This window comes from Ziziphus jujuba, chromosome 4, assembly GCF_031755915.1.
Source record: "Ziziphus jujuba cultivar Dongzao chromosome 4, ASM3175591v1".
NCBI lineage: Eukaryota > Viridiplantae > Streptophyta > Magnoliopsida > Rosales > Rhamnaceae > Ziziphus > Ziziphus jujuba.
Genome location: NC_083382.1, coordinates 7,316,547 through 7,337,999, shown reverse-complemented (window position 1 = coordinate 7,337,999; position 21,453 = coordinate 7,316,547). Strand labels below are relative to the sequence as shown.

Sequence of the window (21,453 nt, the reverse complement as noted above, 5' to 3'; positions counted from 1 at the left end):
ACCCAAAAGACAAAAAAATAAGTAATAAATAAATAAATAAAACACAGATTCACTGAAACAGGTAGGGAAAAGAAAAAGTAAATAAATAAATAAAACACAGATTCACTGAAACAGGTAGGGAAAATAAAAAGTAAGTGGAAGGAAAAACCAAAAAACAGAAAAAAAAGAAAGAAGAAACGAAAAGCTCTCTGGGATTTTGTATTCTTGGGTTTGTGTTGAGTAATCATTAGTGGATGAGCAAAAGCAAAAAAAAAAAGCGTTTTCAAAAAAGGATTTTTGTCATATAAAAAAAATAAATTAATTCCTCTTAGTCTCAGTCAGTCACAATTCTTTTCTTGATATCAGAGCAAAATCCTACTTTGCCCCACTTCTCTACCAAGGTATCTCTTTCTCTCTCTTTCTTTCTGTAAAACAAACAAATATCCCCGCCAAAGAGCAAGAAAAAGATGGTGATGCTTCATTTTTATACCATACGCTTCCCAAAACAAAAACCCAAAAGAATTCCCAAACAAAACAACAACAACAACAACAAGAACACGAACTCGAAGAAGAAGAAGAAGAAGAAAGAAATAGTGGGTTTTGAATTTGAAAGTGGAAAGGTGGAAGCTTTGAGGGGTTTTTGGAGGAAATGGCGAGCACCAGCGGGTCGAAGAGCGACCCGGGGGGTTTGCGGAGAACGTTCTCCAGCAGGACAATGACCCGACAGCCTACGAGGCCTGTGTTTTTGTCCAACGATGAGAAACCTGTCGTGGACAGTGAGCTTGTCCCTTCTTCACTTGCTTCCATTGCTCCTATTCTACGTGTTGCCAATGAGATTCAGGATGAAAATCCCAGGGTTGCTTACCTCTGTATGATACTTACTTTCTCATCACTAAATATATATTTTCTTCTTTCTTTCTTTCTGTCCTCTCATTATTGTCTTTGATTATTGCTCTTTTTTTATTTTATTTTTTTATAAAAAAAATTTCTCTCTCTATTTTTGTTTTTTTTTTTTTCAAGTATGATCGTTATATTATTTCTCATTATTATATAGTTGATGGGCAGTTTTGGTTTCTTCTTGTTACTTCAATCTTTGAAGGAGTTGTTTTTCCTTACAAAATTAATGTTTTTTGTGATAATCTAGTGCCCGCATGTGATTACAAAATGTAAAGCTAGGAGGATTGTATTGAGTCACTTTTATAGTACCAATACTATCTATTCTTTTACATCAGAAAAAAAAAAAATTTGAAAATGCATGTAACCATTAAAACAAAACATGAAGTGGCTTCCACTGATTCCCAGTTCAGCCAGAAGAAAAAACAGAGTAAAGAAAATCCCTTTTGAGATATTTGGAAAATATCTCAAAAGAAGAAGATGGTTAGTATAAGATAAATAGAGCAAATGTTGAATCTCATGAAGAATTTTCAATGTACCTTCCAAACTGATCTTGTAAGTTCCCTGAATTGCCATGTTGTTCAAGATTGGATCAACAAATAAATCCCTTTTTAGATATTTGGAAAATCACCCACAGGAAGTCTTTGATTGTGTAATTAATATCGGCTATTCGTAGTGCCATTTCCAAGCCCTAGTAAAGAAAAAGGGAAGTGGCTTAGTACTGTTTAATATGAAACTTATAAATCTTTCCATTTTAGTAATAACAAGGTAAGCATCAAATTCTAGCAAATCCTACGTTTGTTTTTGATAATGGATCTGAAGGTGTTCTGCTGATCTTCATAGATGCTGTCGCAGTAGACCCTTTCTTTATTTTTATTTTTATTTTATTTTATTTTTTTCCGTTTAGCTGAATACCCTGTGGAAATAAGCTTGCTGCAAAATTAAGGAGCTTCTAGGTTAGAATTTATAAAATGTTGTTGACTTTTCTTTTTGTCCCCATTAAAAATTTTAGTAATACTAGTTGCCTTATGAAGAATCATTTAAGAATATATGAGTTAGATATTGCTGTTTATGGATAAAATGTGGAACGTAATTCCATACTGCTGAGACTTGTCGGGTGCAAGACTTAGGCCCTTTCTGACATGGCTTGTAAAAAGATGCTTTTGAATTTCCTACTTGTTATGGTGTATAATTTCCATTAACTTGCAATACATGTCATGCTTTGCTTTTGAGAATGTCAGAATTAATACTTTGCATGCTTGATTTGCCAAAGAGATAATATCTTTCTGACCCTGCCACACTGACATTTTATCAGGCCGTTTTCATGCATTTGAGAAGGCACATAAGATGGATCCTACATCTAGTGGACGTGGTGTTCGCCAGTTTAAGACATATCTCTTGCACCAACTTGAAAAGGTAGACCTCTATATTGTTTTTCATGTAGTTTCTTCCTTTTGGTTGAAAACAGGTCTGGTTTTAGGCATTTTATGTTAATTTTTGCCTGATATTTTTGTGGGGATGTTGTCTGTATTGATTTGTGAATTAATGCGGTAGTGTGGCTATAATTTTGCTGTTTATATCCCTTGTCGTTTGGGAAAAAATTTAATGCTTTCGCTGTCCTAGCTTGATTCTCTAAGTCAGAAGTACTAACTTCGTAGGTAAAAGAAAATGATAGTGGTTGGTTTTAAGCTTTTTTACTTTTAACGTCAACATAGATAGATGCAGAATAAATTTTGGTTTTTCGAGCAAAACATTTGAGTGCATATCTGTTAACAATTTGTCTTTCTTGTTTCTTAAACTAAGGGAATGTTCAGCTAAATTTGATACCTAATATCATTGGTTTAAATGAAGTGGACAAACATGTAATTTTAGGATGAGAAATGTGAAAATTAAGTTGTAGACTGAAAGTTTTAACATTACTTCTGAAAGTTATCGCAACTTTCTGAGGCAATATTAAATTATATGTTGTAACTGAAATCCATTTTTTTTTTTTTTTTCACAGGTGCTAAATTGAAATAAAGTACTATGAGTAACTTAAAATTTTCTATGTTGCAGGAAGAACAAGAGGCAGAACATAAGCTTTCTCATCGTGATCCAAAAGAAATCCAGTTGTTTTTCCATCAGTTTTATGACAAAAATGTCAAGGAAGGAGAATATTCCAAAAAACCGTGAGGCTTGATTTTGAATATTTTTGTGTGAATATTTTTGCTAGGCATGTCATTCATTGTCTCTTATTCTTGCTTCTTCTTGTATTTTTAAAGAGAGGAGATGGCTAAAGTTTGTCAGATTGCATCAGTACTCTATCAGGTGCTGAAAACGGTGGTACCTCCTAGCATGATAAATCCTCAGGTTTGCTTTTTCGAATTTTTGTAATCCTGGCTCACAATTTTAAAGGCCATGTTTGGTGTGAAAGGTACTGAAAACTGTATTCAACATATTTTTTCATGATAGACAAAACAAATCGCTGAAGATGTAGAGACAAAAAGGAGCCAGTACACACATTATAACATTCTACCATTGTATGCTGTTGGGGTTAAACCTGCAATTATGGAACTTCCTGAGGTTGTACAGAGGATTTTTCTTGTTTTTATTAAACTGGTTTACTTAATTCTACCTGATTTTTTGGGTCTTTGTTCAACGTTTATGTATATCTTTTCTTTTTCTTAAATGAATAGATAAAAGCAGCACTCCAGGCTCTTTGTAATGTGGATAATCTTCCAATGCCCAGAATTCATTTAAAACCCACTGGGCCTGGTGATGGTGCGGCTGCAGCTACAGAGAGGATTAAACCTGTCAGTGATATACTTGATTGGATTTCCTCTGTGTTTGGGTTTCAGGTAACTTGCTTGTTAATGAACGTAAGCTATGATACTTCTACATGCTCAAGTGCTTTGGGTCTCGTCTTAATGTTCTAACCCTAAATGAGACCAACTTTATGGGTTCCAAACTGGATCACCATAATTCGTTGAAATGGCTTGTATTGGTTTGTGGATATCCTCTAAAAGGATGCATATTATGTCTATCTACAATAGGGGTGAAACCTGAACCTGACCTGATGTGGGGGGTTGGTGAACAATATAGTTGTATAACCATGAATTATCAGATGTTCTCTGATGAACATAATAGATAGTTTCTTAGTTTCTGGTGGGAAGGCTGTTGGCTGTATTACTGGCCTTTAAAAATGGTTCATATTTTATATTTTTATTTTAAAGGGATTTGGAGGGGGGAAGAAAAATAAAACTTTGTGTCATTATGCAGCAATGACTTATTTGTGGTTAAAAGATAGTGAAGGAAATTGGAGATTGTTGATCATAAGTGTCAAGATCTGTTGCTTCTTTAGGATCATCAGAACTTGGGTCTTGGCATCCTAATTGGCATCAACATTAAAGGATTTTAAAGATATTCTTCTTCTTCTTCTTCTTCTTTTAACTTTTTTTATGCTTTATTTAGGTTGGAAAAAATGTCCAATAATAGGTTCTCGACTTTATGGTTTATTAGTATGTAAAGGATTTCTCATCTTCTTGACTCTGTTTATCTATCATTTTAATAATTTAAAATCTCTTGACATTTTTCAATTATGCTTTTAATTTTTAATATTTAAAGTAGAAAAACATAAGATATCTCCTGAAGGATGTCTCGCCATCTTCTGGAATGTGTTATCGTCACAGACCAAATAATAATACCCCTTCTAACTGTCATAGTATAAGCTTTTTACTGCATTTAAGTGATCTAGTCAACTATTACGTCAGTATGTAAGATGTGGTATATTGCTTATGGTTAGGAGTCTAGGGACTAGCATTTGATCATTTGATTCGGTTATTGTATGAAGAAAACATCGTCTTATTTAACTGCATTCTGTCATCTTGTGTTATTGGGACATGAAGAAAGGGAATGTATCAAATCAGAGGGAACATTTGATACTGCTACTTGCCAATATGGATGTAAGGAGAAAGAATCTTCAAAGTTATAACGAGGTAAATCATTGTTCCAACAAGTTGTTTCTTGTTAAGTTTACATGCAGTTTTATAGGCTTTCAAATTAATCGCAATCCTAACTTGCATCTGGTTATGATCGGTAGAGATTGACTATAACCTTATTGCAGTTGGATATGGACACTGTACCAAAATTGATGGATAAAATTTTTAAGAATTATCGCTCGTGGTGTCACTATTTGCATTGTACATCAAATCTCAGGTAGATGATCTGTCTGATTTCCAAATATATGTTTAAGCCTTAAAGTTTATCGATTTGGAATTTGATACCATACCTTATTTTATGACATGAGAACTTAAGTTTTCTTTTGTTGTCTTTTTATATATTTTGCTTCACAGGTTTCCTGACCGGTCTGACAATCAACAGTTGCAACTGATCTACATTGCACTTTATCTTCTTATATGGGGGGAAGCTTCAAATATTCGATTCATGCCTGAATGCTTGTGCTACATTTTTCACAGGGTATGCTTTCTGCTATAATAATAATAATAATATATAATCATCATAATCATCTTCATCATACACTACAAATGGTTTGAAGAGATTCTTGAAACATATTTTGCTTGTTTGAAGACATCTGTGTACTAATTATATTTGTTCTGCACCATCTTATTTTTGATGTTCTATGTTGTTTCCTATTCATTTCTGTTATGGTATGTAATAGTGTTTTCATAGCGCTTATCAAGAAAAAACCTTCTGACCCTAAAATGTGTATTCTAACAGTTGCATCATATAGATACATGTGAATCCATTCTTGATTTGTTTATCTGGGAAAGCAGACGCAACTGAGAAGTGATGAATTATGGATTTCCTTTTTTTATAAAAAACATAATTTGTTGAGAAAATTTTATAAATTGAACTTGAACCTCACTAGGTGATGTTAGAAAAGCTCTCTGTTTCACCAAATATGATGTTCTATTCTATGTAATGTGGTCTTGCTTTTAGATATTGTATAAAGCATCACAATATTAAACTTTCAGTTAATGGCTATCAGTCAAGAATTACTGGCTTGAGCAGAATGAATATTCATTTCTCTTTTCTGCTGCATATGAACATTTAATGGAATTCAATTTAATTGTCATATAATTGTGACTAAATAACATTTGTGCTTGACATTGGGGCAGCTTTTCAAATTATACTAGACATTTATCTAAAAATTTTTATATTTGATAATTGATGATAAATTTTGTCTCTTAATTGTCTAAGATGGCCTATGAGGTCTTTGGAATTCTCTTTAGCAATGTCCATCCCGTTACTGGAGAATCCTACACAAATGAAGCACGTGATGATGAGTACTTTTTGAGGACTGTTATAACCCCTATCTATGAGGTCTTGCAGAAGGTAATATGCTGTGGCACTCTATACATTACCAGAAGTTACACTATTACAGTTCGTTTTACTGAATTTGAACTTTGCTGGGTGCAAAGGAAGCAAAGAGAAACATGTTAGGCAAGGCTAGTCATTCAAGCTGGAGAAACTATGATGACTTAAATGAATACTTTTGGTGAGTATTTCGAATTGTAAACTCTGGTCTATGCTCAAGTAAGATGTACAGCTAAAAAATTGTTTCTTTTTCCTAGGTCTAAAAGATGCTTTAGTCTAGAGTGGCCAATGAACAAGAAATCAGATTTTTTTAGGCATTCAGATGCGGTGCAATCTCCCCATGAGGTAATTATTGCTCTCCTTGTTGTTTTTCTTCCCCTTATCTTTTTGTTTTTGTTTTCATTACATAAGGTAGGAGAGGATGCAGGTGGAACTTCTGCTCTAATATACTTAGATTTTTTAGGAAGTAATTTAACAATGCAATAGATTTTTTAGGAAGTAATTTAATAATGCAAACCATTTATTATTGTATCTTTTATGGAAGAAATATAGCTTTTCTTTTTCGTTTGGAAGTGATAGAATTTCATTCAAATCATTCTTGGCTCTATATGTGCATTGCATCCTATATGCATCTTGTTCATATAATTTTATACATATATATGACTTATGGCAATGTGTTTGACAGAGACCAAACCAGGCAGCTGGTGGAAGGAGGAAGCCTAAAACAAATTTTGTAGAAGTGCGTACATTTTGGCACCTGTATAGAAGTTTTGATCGAATGTGGATATTCTTTATATTGGCTTTCCAGGTAGCATTGATGTTTGTGTCCTTAGTTGAATAACAATTTTCCGATGATTTCATAGATACACAAAGCTTTTTCATGAATTCTGAAATTTTATAGTGATCCATCTTAGAATTTTACCTTGAGCATCATTAAGGTGTTAGATCTTATCATTCAACATTAATAATTGATTATTCTACGTGTCAATGGGATTAGTAAAGAAGCAGCAATTTCGTGGTTTTCGAAAGTGGAAAGGCGGTTAAAGATAACGAAGTTTTATAAATATGATGAGCTCGGTGACCGTGTCATCACTTGTTGCCCTTCTTTAGGGATTGCCAAAGTCTTGCAGCTCTTAAAACAAATTGTATAAATATGATGAGCTCGGTGACCCTGTTATCACTTGTTGCCCTTCTTTAGGGATTGCTGAAGTCTTGCATCTCTTAAAACAAATTGTAAAGCCTGAGAATGCAGGGTCTAATATTCTAGGCTTAGGTTGATAGGTTGATGCCATAAGGCTCAATCACTATCATTCTGGGATGATGAAGATCTTGAAGTTTGATGAGGAATGACAGTAATTGATCAATTAGAGATAAGTGGAAATTGTTCGTCAAACCAATTTCTCCACTCCTACTAGTTCTCAAATTGGAAATGGGGATTGACTTGGGAACGATGGGACAAGTCAGTCTATTTTGGTCAAAAGTATTGGATCCAACAGGTGGCAGTGACAGGTTGGGTTGGTGATAGGGAGTGGTGTAGGTTTGAGATGTTGGTGAACACATCTTCTTCCAAGGGACATATTCGTTAATGGAAATGTGTAAACATCTTCATTGCTTCCTTTTGGACTTTTGAAAGTTTTGCAGCTTATAAGTAAGATTGGAGGAGATAAATAATATTTGACCATGAGGGAAAATTTTCCTGACTGTAACAGCTATTTATGGATAGAAGAATCTGTATATGGTTGTATGCCATTTATTTATTTTACTCCTTAGATTTTTCTCCCAAGGAATGTGCCATATCTTCTACATATTGTTTTTTTTCCAGGCTATGGTTATTGTTGCATGGAGTCCTTCTGGATCTCTTGCTGCTATCTTTGATGAGGATGTCTTCAAAAATGTTTTGACCATCTTTATTACTTCTGCTTTCCTCAATTTTCTACAAGGTACTGGTGATTTCTTATTTATGTGTATTCTATTTCAATACATATCAAAATGAAGTGACATGTTTTCGTATAGCTACTGTCAATGTTTATTTATTATTTATTTATTTATTTTTTTCCATATAGCATTTATGAGTATTTGTACCGGTATATCCTGTTCTGGTTACATGCTACCTACAGGTTAAGTGACTTTTCTGGGTTATCCTCTCTGCCTATGTTCTGCAGCCACTCTCGATATAATTCTTAGTTGGAATGCCTGGAAGAGCTTGAAATGCACCCAAATAGTTCGATACCTCTTGAAATTTGCAGTGGCAGCTGCCTGGGTTGTGGTTCTTCTGATTGGCTATTCCAGTTCAGTGCAGAACCCAACAGGACTTGTGAAATTCTTCAACAGTTGGGCTGGCAATTGGCAGAACCAACCATTTTATAACTATGCTATTGCACTTTATTTATTGCCCAATATATTGGCTGCTGTTCTATTTCTACTTCCACCTATGCGTAGAAGGATGGAGAAATCTAACTTGCGGATTGTCACTTTGGTTATGTGGTGGGCTCAGGCAAGCATGTCTATCATTCATTAGTTTGAAACAAAGTTCTTTTTTTTTTTTTTTTTTTTTTTGGTAATCTATTTTAATCTTTTCTATAAGTACTCTCTCTTTTCTTTTTTCCCCCCTTTAGTTGATTTGGGTATTTTTAACTTATGCTTAACCATGCTACAGCCAAAATTGTACATAGGAAGAGGCATGCATGAGGACATGTTTTCACTGTTTAAGTAAGGAAATAAAGTATTTTGCTGCTCTATGTTTTTCTTTTGCTATCTTTCGAATTCTGCAGATTGAGGACAGGGATTCTTTGGGGGGAAACTGCCAAAGAATTTGCTCATTCTGCTGTTTTTCTTCTCCTATCAATCTCATTTTGTTGAGTAATGCTACTATGTAACAGAAGTGCTCTTTAATTTGCTCAGGTATACAATGTTTTGGATCATGCTGCTAATCAGCAAGCTGGCATTCAGCTTCTATGTGGAGGTAAGTTTAAATAAATTCTTCAATTCAAAAATAGAGATAGAATCTGTTACTAGTCTCGGTTCACCAAAGTTGCACAAAACATGTATGCTATATGTATGTAAGCATGCATTTGCGTATTATTATTCGCAGGCGCACAAAACTTTTCTGTTGATGTGCATCCTTGAACTTAGTTGAGTCGATTAAAAATAATAAATGATTATAGTTTAGGATTTTTGCAAGTCAAGTTTGAAATACCAGTAAAACTATTTTGTTTGCATGTAACTGAATTAAGTAGAGAAAAAAAAAAAAAAAAAACTCTAAGGGGACTGGCAATACTGTCAATTGAAGGTTTGAAACACTTAAAATTAAATTGGCTAATCTTTTGTCAAGCAAGGAGCATGATGAAGACTCAAACTTAATTTGAGCTATATAATGCTAGGGGAGGCTGACGCATGCAGTTGACAACTAGTTGACAAGTATACTATTTAAATATACTCCACATCTTATGTGTCTTAGACCATGACCTTCTAATACAGTTTGGTATTTAAAAAAAAAAATAAAAAAAAATAAAAAATAAAAAAGAGAGAAAAGAAAAAAACAAACCAGCATTTGCATTAGTTATGTAATGGTATGACATTGGTATAATGTTCTTTTCCTGCTTATGAAGTATCAATTATTGCTTTTGGATTTACTTTCTTATGTGTGTCTGTATATATATATATATATATATATAACAATTCTCTCATCAGGACACCCTGATGAGAGACTGTATATATATATATATATATAACATTTCTCTTAACAAGAAATAGTCTGCACCAAAATTTTAGGAGGGTTCTTGATGAGAAATTGACTGTACATATATATATATATGTAATAATACTCTTAACTGTACAACCGATGAAATATTGGTGTGGAAACCAGTTTTCTTTGAAGGATACTCATGTATTTTGAAACACACACATATCCTTTTAAGGTTATGTGTGATTTCATACGAAAATTTCATCATGGTCTCTTGACGAGAGATTGACTGTATATACATGTTTGTGTGTATAGATTTAAATATGTAAATATTTTGTGTGTATTTGTGAAGGGTACCAAGAAATTTAAAGTGGAAGTTTATGTTCAGTATAGGGCCAACTTGCCTGCTAGTGTCCACTTAGCACTGAGATTTTTTTGCAATATATATCTTAATTAACTTTTGTGGGTAGTCCTGGTGATCTAAAGTTTCTAGGGAGGAGCTTTCATGGCTTCAAAATTGTTGACCAAGATAGTTTTTAAATTTTTTGTTCTTCTTCTCCCTCTTCTTTGAAGTTGGTTGTGATCTTCTTCTTCTTTTTAGAAAATTATGAGAAATGAAGTAACCTTTGACCTAAAGAATGATGAAAGTGTACTAAGAGATCTAGTGTCGAATATGAGATTGAGATTTGAGATGCATTATTAAAATTCTAATAATAGGACTAAATGACCTGACTTATTCTAAACATGCATAGAAAAAGATTTGACATTTCAACTGGTAAAGAACATTGACATTTCAACTAGCAAAGAACATTGCAAAACCTCTAACCTTAAGATTAAGCCTGGAGTAACTAATATGTGAAAATATGAAAATAAGAGGGTAGAACAATAGATTTCCTCAAAAGATTAACATGGTTCAATCAATCTGATCTAAATTTGCAAGACACAAACACAATGGACTATATATTTAGTTGGATTTCCTATTTCCTATTTTCATATTAAATATAAGTATTCTGTTTTCTTTTTTCTTTTCCCCCTTATTATTCTCTGAGAAGATGATGTATTTGTAGATGAATACTGGAATTAGGGTCCTTAAGTCTACTTGTCTAATTCAAATCCCATATTTACTTATATTTCTTTGCCAATGCTGTTGCCTAATATAATAGTGATATATGTACACATCATGGCCCTGCTTGAATCGTGTATGCTCTAGGCTATGTTTGAGGGTTCGTCATTGCTGTCTTAAATATCGGTATTGCTTCTTCTTATCAATAAAGTAATGTTTCCTATCCAGAAAAACAAAGGGAAAAAATAAAAATAAAATGAAAAAGAGAAAAAAGGAAAAGAAGAAAAGAAAAGAAGTGTCCTATAGACTTATAACTCTGTATCTTTGAGTTCGAAGCTGATATCTACATAATAAAAAGAGATATCAATAGGATCTTGAATGTTGGTTTCAAAGCTTTTTTTTATTTTTTATTTTTTTTATTTTTAACGCGCACACACACGCACATAAAATATAGGGTTTACTGCAGGTTCACATTGAGTACATGTTGATAACATTGACATTTTATTTTTCTTTTAATCATCTTAATCTACATGAAGAATAAGACTAAGTTCCACCTATAATTTAATACAAGGCTAGATTTGTTTCCAAGTAAGAAAAAAGAGAATTCTTTTTCTCTTTCAAAGGTGAAGCATTGAGTGTTAGAAGATAGGAAAATCATACACATGTACATAATGGGCCAGGCTTGCAATCTTTGTGATAAAAATGCTGATGCTGAAATAGAAATTGTATCCAGCTAGCAATAATCAGTGAGAATGATGTCCTTTGATTATGCTGTTAATTTTCTGAAGTTAAATTTCAATTTTGTAAAGCACTTTTCTTCTAAGATTTGTCAAATTGCCAAGTTGAAGCTTAAGCATGTGTTATATTAATAGATATCACCACTAGTTGGGCCAACGAAATTGATAATGGAGATGCCTATCACAAACTATCAGTGGCATGAATTCTTTCCCCATGGTAATGTTTCTCACCTTTCCCCCCCCTCTTGTACTGTTCCTACTTTCTTTTTATATGTGACTATAGCCTGTACTAACATTGTTTACTACTATAGCAAAATATAACATTGGCGTTGTTATTGCAATATGGACACCAATTGTCCTGGTAAGTGAAGCTTTAAAAATTTTGGTATGGCAGATTTATGTCATATGCTAAATTTTGGATTTCTACATTTATGCTATAATATCTGCCATTTTTTAATATTTATTGTTATATAGGTTTATTTTTTGGATGCACAAATGTGGTATGCCATATTTTCTACTCTATTTGGCGGTATTCATGGAGCCTTCAGCCATTTGGGTGAGGTTAGTACAAAATTTCTTGTCATACCTTGAAGAACTGGTAGTTATGCTAGTGGTGTGTGAAAATGTTAAGTCTTCGAAAACCATGAGCATGTAATTCTTTTTGGACTTGAGGAAACTTGGACTATTTTATTTGTTTGAAGATCTCTCTCAGCTGGGCCCAATGTTTCTCTTCCTGATGATATACTTCGTTCCATTTGATGTTCTTAGATTCGGACACTTGGGATGCTGCGCTCCAGATTTGAATCAGTGCCTACAGCTTTCAGCCGCCGTCTTGTGCCATCAGTAGCTAAGGGTGCCAAAACCAGAGAAACGGTAGTTGCCAATTTAGTTGGTATTTTGTGTTATCCTATCTGCTGTGTGAAATACCAGTTAATTTGTTGCAAATACATATTAATTTCATACCAAATGAAAGGTGATTTCATACTGAATACAGATGTGAAATAGTTGTTTTAGCTTCTGCTGTTTCTGATCCATCATATGTACAAACAAGACTAGGACCTCTTACCTTATGTTGTCTGTGGATAAAGATAATATTTCACTATGGCAGGATGAGGTAATCATACGGAAGAACATTGCTAATTTCTCTCATGTGTGGAATGAGATTATAGAATCTATGCGATTGGAAGACCTGATTAACAATAGGTTCTGACTGCTTCCTGCTCAATAATTAGTCTTATAACAAATACATCTTTTCATGTTTCTGATTATATCCTCTCATTTTTGACAACCAGAGATAGAGATCTTCTTCTTGTTCCATATAACTCAAATTCAGTCTCTGTTGTCCAGTGGCCCCCTTTCTTGCTTGCTAGTAAGGTATCTATTTGCATGTCTTCAAGTTTACTATGCATAATACAGCTCCCATTTCCTACTATTTTTGCTTATCAAGATTTTTACATGTGACAGATTCCTATAGCATTAGACATGGCAAAAGATTTCAAGGGAAAAGATGATGAAGACTTATTCAGGAAAATTAGGAATGATGAATATATGTACTCGGCAGTAATTGAATGCTACGAAACACTTAGGGATATAATACAAAGCCTTCTGGAAGATGAAGAAGATAGGAAGTTAAGTGTTCATTTTAGTGCACATTCATTCTTTTAAAAACAAAGGTTATCATCCTCTTCCCCCGAAAAAAATAAAAAATAGAAATAAAGAAATTGGAGGGATAACGATTTAAACCACCCCTCTATTTTAGGCTGCATATTTGTTTGATTTCTAAACCTATTTATTTATTTATTTATTTTTTCCCTCCTTAGGTTTTCTATTAGAATTTGACAAAATTGACCACCCACCTTTCACAATAATTGTCTTTATAGACAATATTTGCGTGGATTAGTTATTCTTTTTTTTTTTTTTTCCTTTTCTTTTTTCCTCCCTCTATCAATTTATTCCCTCCTAAAATTTGATTTAGACATATGTTGTTTATATAGGCTATCCATGTGAATGCGTGGTGATTAATTTTTTCAAATTCTAATAAAAGACCTAATAAAGGAACCAATTTGATAAAATGTCCTTTATGGGTGACATTGCTTACAAATAAGTTTAGTAATCAAATTGGACCATGTTATAAAGTACTTGAGTTATTTTTTGTAATTACCCCTTTTATATAAGAAGCATAAGTAATGGTATGTTTTAATTTTCTCTTTGTGGAATAGGATTGTGAGACAGATATGTGATGACGTAGAAAAAAGTATTGGAGAAAAGAAATTTTTGAATAATTTCCGGATGAGTGGACTTCCCTCTCTCAGTGAGAGATTGGAGAAATTTTTGAAACTCTTGGTAAATACTTGCTCTATGATGCCCTTATGCTGACATTTCATTAGTGAAATGTTAGACCGATTGGCAAATGCCACCTGTCCTTTCTGAGTAGTTAAGTTGGTAATTGACAGCAAAGAGAAGAGGACGATGTTGAGAATTTCAAGCGTCAATTAATCAATGTCCTTCAAGATATCATGGAGATTATCACCCAGGATGTTATGATTAATGGCCATGAGTAAGTAATGAGGGACATAAACTTTTTTTCGGAGACAAAACTGCAAGAGTACATTTTTTGTATTAATTGTCAATTGAGCCTTTTTTGTGTCTCCTGTTTGTTATTGGTTTGCTCTTCTCTTGTAGTATGCTGGCAGCAACTCATTATCACCTCCAACGCCATACAGATGTAGAGAATGCAAAGAAAGAGCCGCAGAGGTTCGAGAAGATTAACATAAACCAGACTCTGAATAAATCTTGGAGAGATAAGGTACTGTGTCCAAGTGTATTTATGGTAAAAGTGTTTTGATCTGATATACTTTGGTCTTATTGATAACATTTCTTTATAGGTAGTTAGGCTTCATTTGCTTCTGACTGTCAAGGAATCAGCTATAAATGTACCGCAGAACTTGGATGCTCGCCGCCGCATTACTTTCTTTGCAAACTCGCTTTTTATGAATATGCCAGTTGCTCCGAAAGTCCGTGACATGCTCTCCTTTAGGTTAGTAGTAACAGAAACACCCATTTTGGCATGAGCAAATAGCATAGCCTACAAAATGGGAAGGGGAGATACAGTGGGACAATGGAAAGAGTAAACAAGTCCTTCTGTAACACCTTCATGCGATTAGTTCTAAAGAGAGAATAATGAAGTTTCATACAAATATATAGGAAAGTATTTAGGTTCTTTTCACTCTTGTATTCGTCTCTAGCTTAGCTCATTATGCTTGTGGCCTTAGGTTTATCGATTGTTCCTTATTTATGGTATATGGTAATCTATGGTAGATGACTATTTGTTTTCTATTTTACTACATTGAGATTGAATTTCATTTCTGGCTTATGAATTAGTGTTCTGACTCCATATTACAAAGAAGATGTTCTTTACTCTGATGAGGAACTTACATTGGAAAATGAGGATGGGATAACAATCTTGTTTTACCTCCAGAAAATATATCCTGGTGAGTATAATCTAATTATTCTTTTCATTATCAGGAATGAGCATTGACTTATGTGTGACCTCTTTGGCTGTAAAACAGATGAGTGGACGAATTTCTTGCAACGGCTAAAGGATTCTAAACAAGAATATAACTTTAAGGATGAACTTCGCCAGTGGGTATCGTTCAGGGGGCAGACACTTTCTAGAACAGGTCTGGGTATCTGTTGATGCTGCAATTTCTCTTTTTTTTGCATCTTTTACTGACCTTAAGTTAAAAGTTCTACATATGTGATTCTTCCAGTGAGAGGCATGATGTACTATAAGCAGGCTCTAGAAGTGCAATGCTCTCTGGAATTGTCAGGAGAGAATGGTTAGTGGTTTCAATCACGACATTGTAGTTTGCTTCCAGATCTCCACATATCCAGATTTTGTTCCAATGTAATTTATATTTATTCTGGAGTAGGAAACTTTATTGATGATCTATTGTTGTTTCCTTTACAGGTATATTAGGTGACTTCCTAACCATGGAGTTAAGTGAAGAAGAGCAGAAGGCTTTCTATGATCGTACACAGGCTTTGACAGATTTGAAGTTTACTTATGTTGTTTCTTGTCAGATCTATGGTGCTCAGAAAAAATCCAATGACAAAAGAGAACAAAGTTGTTACAATAATATTCTCAAGCTGATGCTAATGTAAGTCAGTTTTAAAATATGATGAGGGGTTCCATTTAATATTTAAAAGTGTTGATTGTGTCCTTAAATATTGCAATATATATATATATAGGTATCCATCTCTACGTGTTGCTTATATAGATGAAAGAGAAGAAACAGTTCATGGGAAATCCCAAAAGACTTATTACTCTGTTTTGGTCAAGGGAGGAGAAAAGTTGGATGAGGTATGGAAGAAAAGTTTGTTGGTTATTGCGTTACTTCTTTGCTGTTTATTAGCTAAATATAAAAATTATTAGCTATCAATTAAATCAGGCGTTTAAATTATACTGAAGGTTAGACATCACTTGATTTCTACTCAATGTATAATTTTCTTATTTTTTTAATAAAAAATAATTAAAATTTTAAAATAGTAAAAGACTAATTTAAATTCTAGTTACATTTGACTCTGTTGATTCTGAAATATGTTTGAAAATTGTTAATAGTGGTATTAGTCATAAACACAACTTCAAAATAAACAAAAATAACAGTGCAACAACTGAGTGTGAATTGGATCGTAAATCAGTAAAAGATCATGAATTCCTAATTTTGAAAGGATTCCTGCTTTAAAATCTATGAAAACTTGTCTAAATTAATTATCATGATTTTGGAATGTGAATGATATGATTGCAATTGTTTGAAATTTTATATTAGTTAAAATTTTATTTTATTGTATTATAATAAATGAAGTAATTAAGTTTTGAACTAATTGTAGAAAAAAAATTTTTATGCCCCCTCTTAAGGTAAATTTTTGTGGATTTGCCACTGCATGACAATATGGAGAACTTGTCCTTCTACTTTTTGAATTCAATTGTTTTGCAGCCAGTTTATGATGCCTAAAATGCGGAAATTTCTTACATTGCTAGGAAATCTACCGTATCAAGCTTCCAGGTGATCCAACAATAATTGGTGAAGGGAAACCTGAAAATCAAAATCATGCCCTTATTTTTACTCGTGGAGAAGCCTTACAGACAATAGACATGAATCAGGTAACTTCTCTTCCTTCTTTTGATAAAACACTCAATGTGCTTTATTATCACAATAGAAAGGCTGAGGGTAGGGCTGTTACAGAAGTTACTCTGTGCTTTGTATCATTTCTTTCTAGGATAACTACTTTGAGGAAGCTTTCAAAATGAGAAATGTACTGGAGGAATTCCTAAAGCCTCGCCGTGGTCAGCGAAAGCCCACAATATTGGGTCTAAGGGAGCATATATTTACAGGAAGGTCTGTCCTTTTGTATCACTACCTGTTAGATTGGAGATGAACAAGTGTGTTATATGATTATGGCTCATGATGATGACAGTTATATTATAATTTGCTAATTGTTGCTTGCTTATGTTACAGTGTTTCGTCACTTGCTTGGTTCATGTCTAATCAGGAGACTAGTTTCGTAACCATTGGGCAAAGAATTTTGGCAAATCCTCTAAGGTAAGCCTACTATGTACATGTGACTTTATTATTATATCTGTTGCTCTGCTATTTATTAGTGGCTGTGCTAACAATTTATTTGGGTGTGGGTTGACCTTCATCAAAGCCAAACATCTTAATTTAATTCTAACACAGTCTCCAATTACCCATTTTATATAAAAGGGTACGAGTTCATAATGATTGTAGTGACAAATCTTACTCTGTTGCTATTCAGTAGACATTTGGATGTCACATGTACAAGTATACTGCTGGTTATCTATCATTGTTGGTTCAGGATTTTTCATTTGCCTCTGGCATTCTCCTACTATGAGATAAAATAAGAGAGACAAAGCAGTCATACATTTATTTTCTTTTACTTGAAGAGAATCTTTTCTTCAATTCTAGTTTCAAATATTTAAGCTCTTAGGCAACCATATTCTGAACTAAGAGCAGCAGCATTCGTCATTAAATATTGTTGCCTGTCATTTGAGTTGCAGCAGCATTGGTCATTAAATATTGTTGCCTGTCATTTGAGTTCTTCTCTCTTCTAAATTCAACCATTGGACATATTTCTGATTGTCTAAAATTCAAAATAATGACAAGATGTTCGGTTTATAATCAGTTATTGTCTAATGTGATTCTGACCTTACAGGGTGCGATTCCATTATGGTCATCCTGATATTTTTGACAGAATCTTCCACATAACAAGGGGTGGCATAAGCAAAGCTTCCAAAATAATTAATTTAAGTGAAGATATATTTGCCGGTAAGTTATGGTTCATCAGAAGACTTCTTACTTATAGATACGATTCATGAACTAATTACGCAAATGCCTTTTCAGGGTTCAATTCAACTCTTCGTGGGGGATTGATAACCCATCATGAGTATATTCAAGTGGGCAAGGGGCGTGATGTTGGGATGAATCAGATATCCCTTTTTGAGGCTAAGGTTGCAAATGGAAATGGAGAGCAGACGCTAAGCCGTGATGTTTACCGACTTGGACGTCGATTTGATTTCTACAGAATGCTGTCTTTTTACTTCACGACAGTTGGTTTCTACTTTAGTAGTATGGTATTGTCATCTCCTCTATAATCAATTATTAATTCGTTTAGTATCTCTACAGGTGTGTACATAATTAGACAAGACAGACTGCTTTTTCTTATTTTAGATGCATAGGTTCCTTGGGCAGTGCATCAGATATTCTTATCGATCTCTTTTTATTTTTGCTGGGCAAAATTTGCGGTATTTGATTATAAGATCTCACCTAAAGCATCTCTTGTTTGAATAACTCATAGAGCATTGCTGTCATCTAGTTTTTGGTTTCATGCATATTCCACTTTTGTTCCATAATGATGATGTATATGTAAACTTGAAGTGGAAATTATGTTGTTTCAGGTAACTGTACTTACTGTATATGTTTTCTTATATGGACGTTTATACATGGTTATGAGCGGAGTGGAGAGGGAGATCCTGGAGAACCCATACATACATCAGACAAAGGCCCTTGAACAGGCTTTGACTAGTCAGTCTATCATCCAACTTGGTTTGTTGCTTGTGCTGCCCATGGTTATGGAAATTGGCCTTGAAAAAGGGTTTCGTACTGCCTTGGGTGACTTCATCATCATGCAGCTACAGCTGGCCTCTGTATTCTTCACATTCCAATTAGGAACAAAAGCACATTATTACGGGAGAACAATCTTGCATGGAGGTTCTAAATACCGGGCTACTGGTCGTGGATTTGTTGTTTTCCATGCAAAGTTCGCTGATAACTACCGAATGTACTCACGCAGTCACTTTGTCAAAGGGTTGGAGCTATTTATCTTATTGATTGTGTATGAGGTTTATGGAGAATCATATCGGAGTTCAAGTCTCTATTTCTTCATTACTTACTCCATGTGGTTTCTTGTTGCATCCTGGTTGTTTGCTCCATTTGTGTTCAATCCATCTAGTTTCGATTGGCAAAAAACTGTGGATGATTGGACGGATTGGAAGAGATGGATGGGAAATCGTGGTGGTATTGGGATTCGACCAGAGAAAAGTTGGGAATCGTGGTGGGATGAAGAACAAGAACATCTCAAACACACAAATATTCGTGGCAAAGTGCTTGAGATATTACTTGCATGTCGCTTCTTTATTTACCAATATGGAATTGTCTACCACCTTGATATAGCTCATCACAGCAAGAGTTTGCTGGTAACATTTATTCTCCATAATAGTTGCTTGCTTTTTCTCCCTATGATTAGTTTTTCCATAATCATCGTACAATCTTCTTTTCTTTTCTTTTTTCTAAATAGGTTTATGGACTTTCTTGGATGGTTATGTTGACTGTTCTTCTTGTCTTAAAGGTAGGTTGGATGGAACTCACAAGTAAATTTTCTAATAAGCTTAGTAATTGTTTTACGTTAAGCTAGCCAGTTAGATTAAACTAAAACTTTCTTCTTCTTCTTCTTCTTCCCCTTTTTTTTTTTTTTTTTTTTTAAATTACAACGGGGGGTTTTCACCTAGGTCGAGGTTTGAACTCTAGACCTGGAGGTGTATTCCCAGTGGTTTTACCACTAGGCCAAGCTTATGAATACTAGACTAACTAAAACTTGTCAATTAAATGTGTTTTGATATAGACCTCAAAAGAGCATAGGTTTGCATCACATAATGTCACCTTTTTATTCGTTCCTGCTTTTAGTACATTCCAAAAGACAATATTCTTTTAAAAAACTCTATACTAACATACACCCTTAGCATGTTGCTGCTTATATATTTGTTCCCCTTACATTTGCATCAGATGGTATCTATGGGAAGACGGAGATTTGGCACCGACTTTCAGCTCATGTTCAGGATTCTCAAAGCACTTTTGTTCCTTGGTTTCATGTCAGTTATGGCCGTCTTATTTGTAGTTTGTGGCCTCACTATATCAGATTTATTTGCTGCTATCATTGCCTTCTTGCCCACCGGGTGGGCCATTCTTCTTGTAAGTTCTATTTTGCAGTTTATTTTCTGCATGCATGTCTTCAGGAGTTTCAGTTTCTATGCCATCCTGTCAAAATCATGTTTTCTTGGTAAAATGTCTAGAAAATTACAGAACTTAGTCCATTTAGGTGTGAATTTTACAATTTCATTGAATATTCACCAAGAAAGCATGATATGAATACGCAAAAAACTTAAAAAGCTGTCTAGAGGAATTGTCTTTTATGATATATATATATATATATAAAGATATATAAAATTTTGTTTTGTTTTGCTTTTCTTCTCATGCACTCTTACTAATTTTCAACTTCTGTCATATTAGCATTATTAGTATGCTTGGTACTACTACAACCTGGTTAAAAGCATGATGTTTAAGAGGATTGAAAAATCCTCTTAAATGTTTGTTTAGCCATGAATGTTTGTGCGTGTTATTACTATATCTATGAATGATTTAACAAGAAGCATCAATAAATGTTTCTTAGGAAATCACATTTTGAAAAACCCTTACTCTATATTTTTTCATTTGACAACTCTTAAAGTTCCAGAACTCTGTCCCTCATACTGTATTTGCTAAACCTATGACTTTTGTGTTGTCCATTTCAGATTGGGCAAGCATGGAGGGTGCCATTGAAGTGGCTAGGATTATGGGAATCTATAAAGGAGTTAGGAAGAGCATACGAGTATGTAATGGGACTGATAATCTTCGCGCCCGTCGCTATTTTGTCGTGGTTCCCATTTGTGTCAGAGTTCCAAGCCCGGTTGCTCTTCAACCAAGCATTCAGCAGAGGTCTCCAAATTTCTATGATTCTAGCAGGAAGGAAAGACAAGAATGCAGATCCTATGACTCTTGCAGGAAGCAAAGACAAGACTGCAGATCCTATGATTCTTGCAGGAAGCAAAGACAAGACTGCAGGACATTGAACCCGCTAACATACATTCATATTTATTCCCTTTCAAATGTCATAGCATATCATTCTTTCTATCTTTTCTTTTATCTTCACAATTTTCAGATCAGAATATAGCCACTTTCTTCTTGTTTTTAGTCGTTGCAGGACTGTATTATCTCTCAAGTAATGTACAGTCTGAAACCTTTTTTTTTTTAGAAGTAGGAGAGATATTATTTTGGATGTTGCAAAATGCTTTTAAAGTGTTAAAAACAACATCTAAGGCATATTTCTTTATGTTTTAGCTCTATGGAATTATGCAATTATATAATTTTCTGACCCGTTTTACATCTTCT

General features: G+C 34.0%; 1 protein-coding gene across 1 annotated transcript; it reads left to right on the top strand.

Annotated features, from left to right (window-relative positions):
• The first annotated feature begins 11 nt into the window (after window positions 1-11).
• LOC107416130 (putative callose synthase 6) lies at window positions 12-21,438 on the top strand. The gene is made up of 42 exons (XM_048472276.2): window positions 12-848; window positions 2,189-2,289; window positions 2,929-3,041; window positions 3,135-3,222; window positions 3,325-3,435; window positions 3,549-3,710; window positions 4,758-4,847; window positions 4,976-5,067; window positions 5,205-5,328; window positions 6,073-6,207; window positions 6,294-6,370; window positions 6,447-6,534; window positions 6,875-6,997; window positions 8,012-8,129; window positions 8,352-8,683; window positions 8,846-8,898; window positions 9,091-9,151; window positions 11,807-11,888; window positions 11,983-12,032; window positions 12,146-12,232; window positions 12,440-12,544; window positions 12,780-12,874; window positions 12,964-13,045; window positions 13,136-13,299; window positions 13,891-14,014; window positions 14,125-14,228; window positions 14,354-14,477; window positions 14,557-14,708; window positions 15,053-15,162; window positions 15,241-15,351; window positions 15,442-15,510; window positions 15,642-15,831; window positions 15,923-16,034; window positions 16,713-16,835; window positions 16,952-17,070; window positions 17,191-17,274; window positions 17,906-18,018; window positions 18,094-18,323; window positions 18,648-19,445; window positions 19,547-19,597; window positions 20,032-20,217; window positions 20,817-21,438. The coding sequence occupies exons 1-42, from the start codon at window positions 629-631 to the stop codon at window positions 21,132-21,134; spliced, it is 5,871 nt and encodes a 1,956-aa protein (XP_048328233.2). The 5' UTR covers window positions 12-628; the 3' UTR covers window positions 21,135-21,438.
• The last annotated feature ends 15 nt before the right edge of the window (window positions 21,439-21,453 follow it).